This window comes from Morone saxatilis, unplaced genomic scaffold, assembly GCF_004916995.1.
Source record: "Morone saxatilis isolate NCDOM2014 unplaced genomic scaffold, NCSU_SB_2.0 Contig15, whole genome shotgun sequence".
Lineage (NCBI taxonomy): Eukaryota > Metazoa > Chordata > Actinopteri > Moronidae > Morone > Morone saxatilis.
Genome location: NW_023339707.1, coordinates 20999213 through 21003318, shown reverse-complemented (window position 1 = coordinate 21003318; position 4106 = coordinate 20999213). Strand labels below are relative to the sequence as shown.

At 39.1% G+C, this 4106-nt stretch overlaps 1 protein-coding gene across 2 annotated transcripts in view; it reads left to right on the top strand.

Moving 5' to 3' along the window:
• Window positions 1–1478, top strand: part of LOC118324796 (glucose-induced degradation protein 8-B homolog) — a 4462-nt gene extending 2984 nt beyond the window's left edge. The window contains exons 5-6 of one of the 2 annotated variants that reach the window (XR_004796572.1): window positions 206–452; window positions 1247–1478. Coding sequence is in view for 1 of the 2 variants with exons in the window: in XM_035657264.1 (XP_035513157.1) it covers window positions 206–379 (174 nt within the window). In the remaining variant the exon portion in view is untranslated. Of the gene's footprint in view, window positions 1–205 lie in introns of both variants that reach the window. The other variant, XM_035657264.1, reaches the window with a different exon arrangement.
• Window positions 1479–4106: the final 2628 nt, after the last annotated feature.

Sequence of the window (4106 nt, the reverse complement as noted above, 5' to 3'; positions counted from 1 at the left end):
ACATACTGGTATCGGATCGGTACTCAGTATCGGCCAATACCCACAGCACATCGGTATCGGGAGGGAAAAAATGGTATCGGAACATCTGTATTTAGTATATTATGCACCAGGCGACTGAAATCCTGCTTGTTGTGGCAGAGTGTGTGTCAGACTACTACTACTTGTTTATTTCTATCTGGACTGTAATCCATATCTTGATGCACAGGTGTGGAGTGAGGTGAACCAAGCTGTGCTGGACTATGAAAACAGAGAGTCAACGCCCAAACTGGCTAAACTCCTGAAGCTGCTGCTGTGGGCACAGAATGAGCTGGACCAGAAGAAGGTGAAATACCCCAAAATGACTGACCTTAGCACAGGCACCATCGAGGACCCCAAGTGAACATAACAGACAAGAACAACCACCTTCCACGTCCCCTTAATTTATGATCAGTCAGTGACTGTGTGACAACCAGGTAACATATATGTATAAACAAATGCTACGTTGTTGTTTTTTTTTTTTTCATGTTTCATTCATGAGAGGTTAAGACTTTACTCATTGTGCAAACTGTAAATTGCTGTATTTGCAAATTGACAGAAATTATTTAGTTTAAATACTGTATCCTGGATTTTTAGATAGATCTCGGAGACAAAGAAATTCAAATTGCTGTTTTATATTTTGTCTTTCTAAAGCCTAAGCCAATAGTATTATTTATTGTGACCGTTGTCCCCCACCAAGACTTTATTTTGCCAGAAAGAGAGTTGATGGTATAAATGAACACTGTTAATACTGTAGCACGTGTGTGTGTGTGTGTGTGTGTGTGTGTGGAGCCGAAAGCTTGGTTCCACAGGATGGAGGGGAGTACAGCTGTAAAGGTTTAAACTTTGAAACAGCAGGCACACAATCGCCCTTTTTATAAGTGAAGATGTGTTTAGACTGAGATGACACACTGAAAGAGTCTAGATCAGAAATAAATTTAAATTTCATACACAAAAATGTGAGTATTTTTCAATTAAATGGAAAGACACACTTTATTAATGTAATATAGTTTTAATTAATATAATATTTCATCGATTTTTGTTTAGAATCACTTGCTTTCTACACTTTTTGAAATGTGATTGTACCTTTACAGTATGTCTATGGGATGAACTGCCTTTGCAAAATGATCATTTCTTAAGTGTTTGAGAGGGTTGAAAGAAGTCCTGACTGACGGGTTGAAATCAGAGATGGCTTTCTGACTGAGTTTTAACCCCTTTTTCTTTTTGTGAGTCTAAAGAATGCATCGCCCCCCAAACATGCTCCAAACGATTGTGGATGGGTTTCATGTTACAAGGGGTTGAGGTTAGGATAACGTTCTGCCAGACCCGCCGATGGAAGGAGGATTTATACGCTGCTTGAGAGAAAGGGCTGCTCCGATGAAGAAATGCAAATGAGTGACGGAGGCCAATTTCGACAACTCTCTAGTTAGAGAACTCATATAATTAAAATCTATTCTGACTTATTCTTCTGTTCATTGGCTTTGTTTTCGCAATTAACAACAATGATCAAAAGCGTTGAGATGTTGAATCTGAACAGGCATTTTGAAGAACTTCCTGTCCATTTTGCCACTTTTAAAGCCGTCAGTATTTTCAATTCAACTGCATGTAAGTTTATCTTCTTTTTCTTCAATGGGGAAAGGCACTTGTGCTTGTTTTATTTGGTTTGTTTACTTTTATAAAAAAAACAAACTTGCTGCTAGTTGTCCATCCTTAATTTCTTTTAAGGTTGTATTGTCTTTATAGATATTGGCTTTGTCAAATACTGAGACCCAGAGAGCTCACATCCCTTTTATTATTCAACATTTTTAAGATCAGATTTGCAATTATTAAAATAAACAAAACTTTTGTGAACCATACAAGAGCTGTTTTTTTTTTTTTTTACATTTTCTGAGTTGTGATGTTCCACTGATATTTAGTATATGAGTTGAGTTACTCTAAAAAAAAATTTTGATTTTACTTTTAAACTAATGATGGGTTTTTAAAATGCTTAAAAGAACAAATATGCTTCTGTCCTTATTAAATATGGCCCTATGCAAACTCTTTTACCCAGGAAAACCACCACCGCTCAGACCTCTGCTCTCAGTCTTGCAAATCACAAGCGAGTTCTATTTTGAGTTTTGTCCCAACAAGTTTTACCTGTTTGGCACGTCTGCCTGAGGATAATAGGTACAGCTGAAGCACACAACCTCTCAGCGCGGCAGAGTTGCACAGACCACTGAGAAGAAACCAGTTTTCTCTGAATGGCTGGCGAGCACACATCAGGAGATGGTAGGAATGAGTTCAGTAGTCCTCTGTTGGAGCCTGCGGTTTGTACAGCCGGTGATTCTACCGAAGAGGAGCCAGAAGACCAGAAACTGTGGCCCAGGTAAGAACTGCACAAGCTTTAGATCGGACTAAGAATATAATGCTGAGATTTAGTTTTGCACCTTCCTACTGCTAGTAAGAGTCTGTAAGTCAGTGGTTCTCAACTGGTGTCACCTTCACACTTTCTGATTTTCCATTCAGAAAGAGTCTCACTTGTTGAGAAAACATGTTCTGAGTTCTCTGTCAGAGCTGAATTACTAATGTGTAATGTGTCAAATGCATTCAAAGTAAAATGTAAGTAGAAAGTACAGACATTTCCCATCTTCCCCCCTCTGATTACACGGTACATGATTTCTTCAAATGAGTGGATTTTAAGTTTTGCTGTCTGGTCAATCGTAATATGTAATATGCATTTACCAGAACGGCAGAGGCAAATATTGCAGCACACTTGCTTAGGTTATTTGTTTAGTCGTGCCGGTGGTGCTGCTATGTGGATAGCATTGTTGGTCCAGACCAGAGTTATTATAGTTTTGTATTTTATTTATATGTACGTTTTATTTTATTTTTAACTTTGAGTTTTGTTTTTATTAGTTTCGTTATTGGTTTTAGTTTTGAAAAAAAAAAACAATAATATGGGAGCTATTTGTCTGAGGCAAGTTTTAAGACAATCAGATATGGTTTTATAATACAAACACTTTTTTATTTTAGTTCGTTTTGTAAGTACACAATATTGTTTCATTAGTTTCTAAAGTGTATTATTATTATTATTATTATTATTATTATTATTATTATTATTATTTCAGTGTACTAAAATGTTTTTACACACCTAGTTTTAGTTTTTAGATTAGCTTTAGTTAACTATAATAACCTTGGTCCAGATCTCAAGAACTATTAGGTGGACTGCCATGAAAGTTTGGTGTGTGTGTGTGTGTGTTTACAGTTACTACGTACATTATGTTGTCATTAAGTACAAACTGTTTCCCCTTCACGCTTACAGACCTCTGGCTGGAAAATGGATCCTGACGCTGTTTATGGGCACCTGCCTCCTCTACTGTGCCAGGATGGCCATGCCAATCTGTGCAGTGTCGATGGCCGCCTCTTTTCACTGGAATAAGATCGATTCTGGACTGGTTCTGGGTGGATTCTTCTGGGGTTACTGTTTCACACAGATCCTGGGAGGACATGCCAGTGACAAGTGAGCAACTCAGTTGGCATAGCAGCATGTCTTCACAAGGCTCTGTGTAAACAATGAGCTGATATCTTCTATGGAACATGTATTGTTGAGTTAGGTTTAGAGTTTCAGGATCTAACTCCATAATGTTTGCTGTTGTATTAGAGTGGGAGGAGAGCGTGTCCTGTTCATCTCTGCAGCCTCCTGGGGTCTGATCACAGCTGGTACTCCTCTTCTGGCCCATCTAGGCTCTCACACCCTCGCCCTCATGGCGATGGCCAGATTCCTTATGGGACTACTGCAGGGTGAGCACTGTACTAGTTACACTATTGAAATAAGCACGTAAAGGAGTAGTCTAACATTTAGAAGAAGAAGAAGATATACTTTATTGATATTTCCTAGGGGGAAAATTATTTTTTTCACTCTTTTTTTACACACACGTGGACATGTGGACATGCAAAGGGAAGAGATGGTGGAGTGATGGGGCTGCCGCGTTAACAGCGCCCCATGAGCAGGTTTCGGGGTTAGGTTGCCTTGCTCAAGGGCACCTCGGCAGTGCACAGGAGGTGACACTGGCACCTCTCCAGCTACCAGTCCACACTCCATACCGACTCTC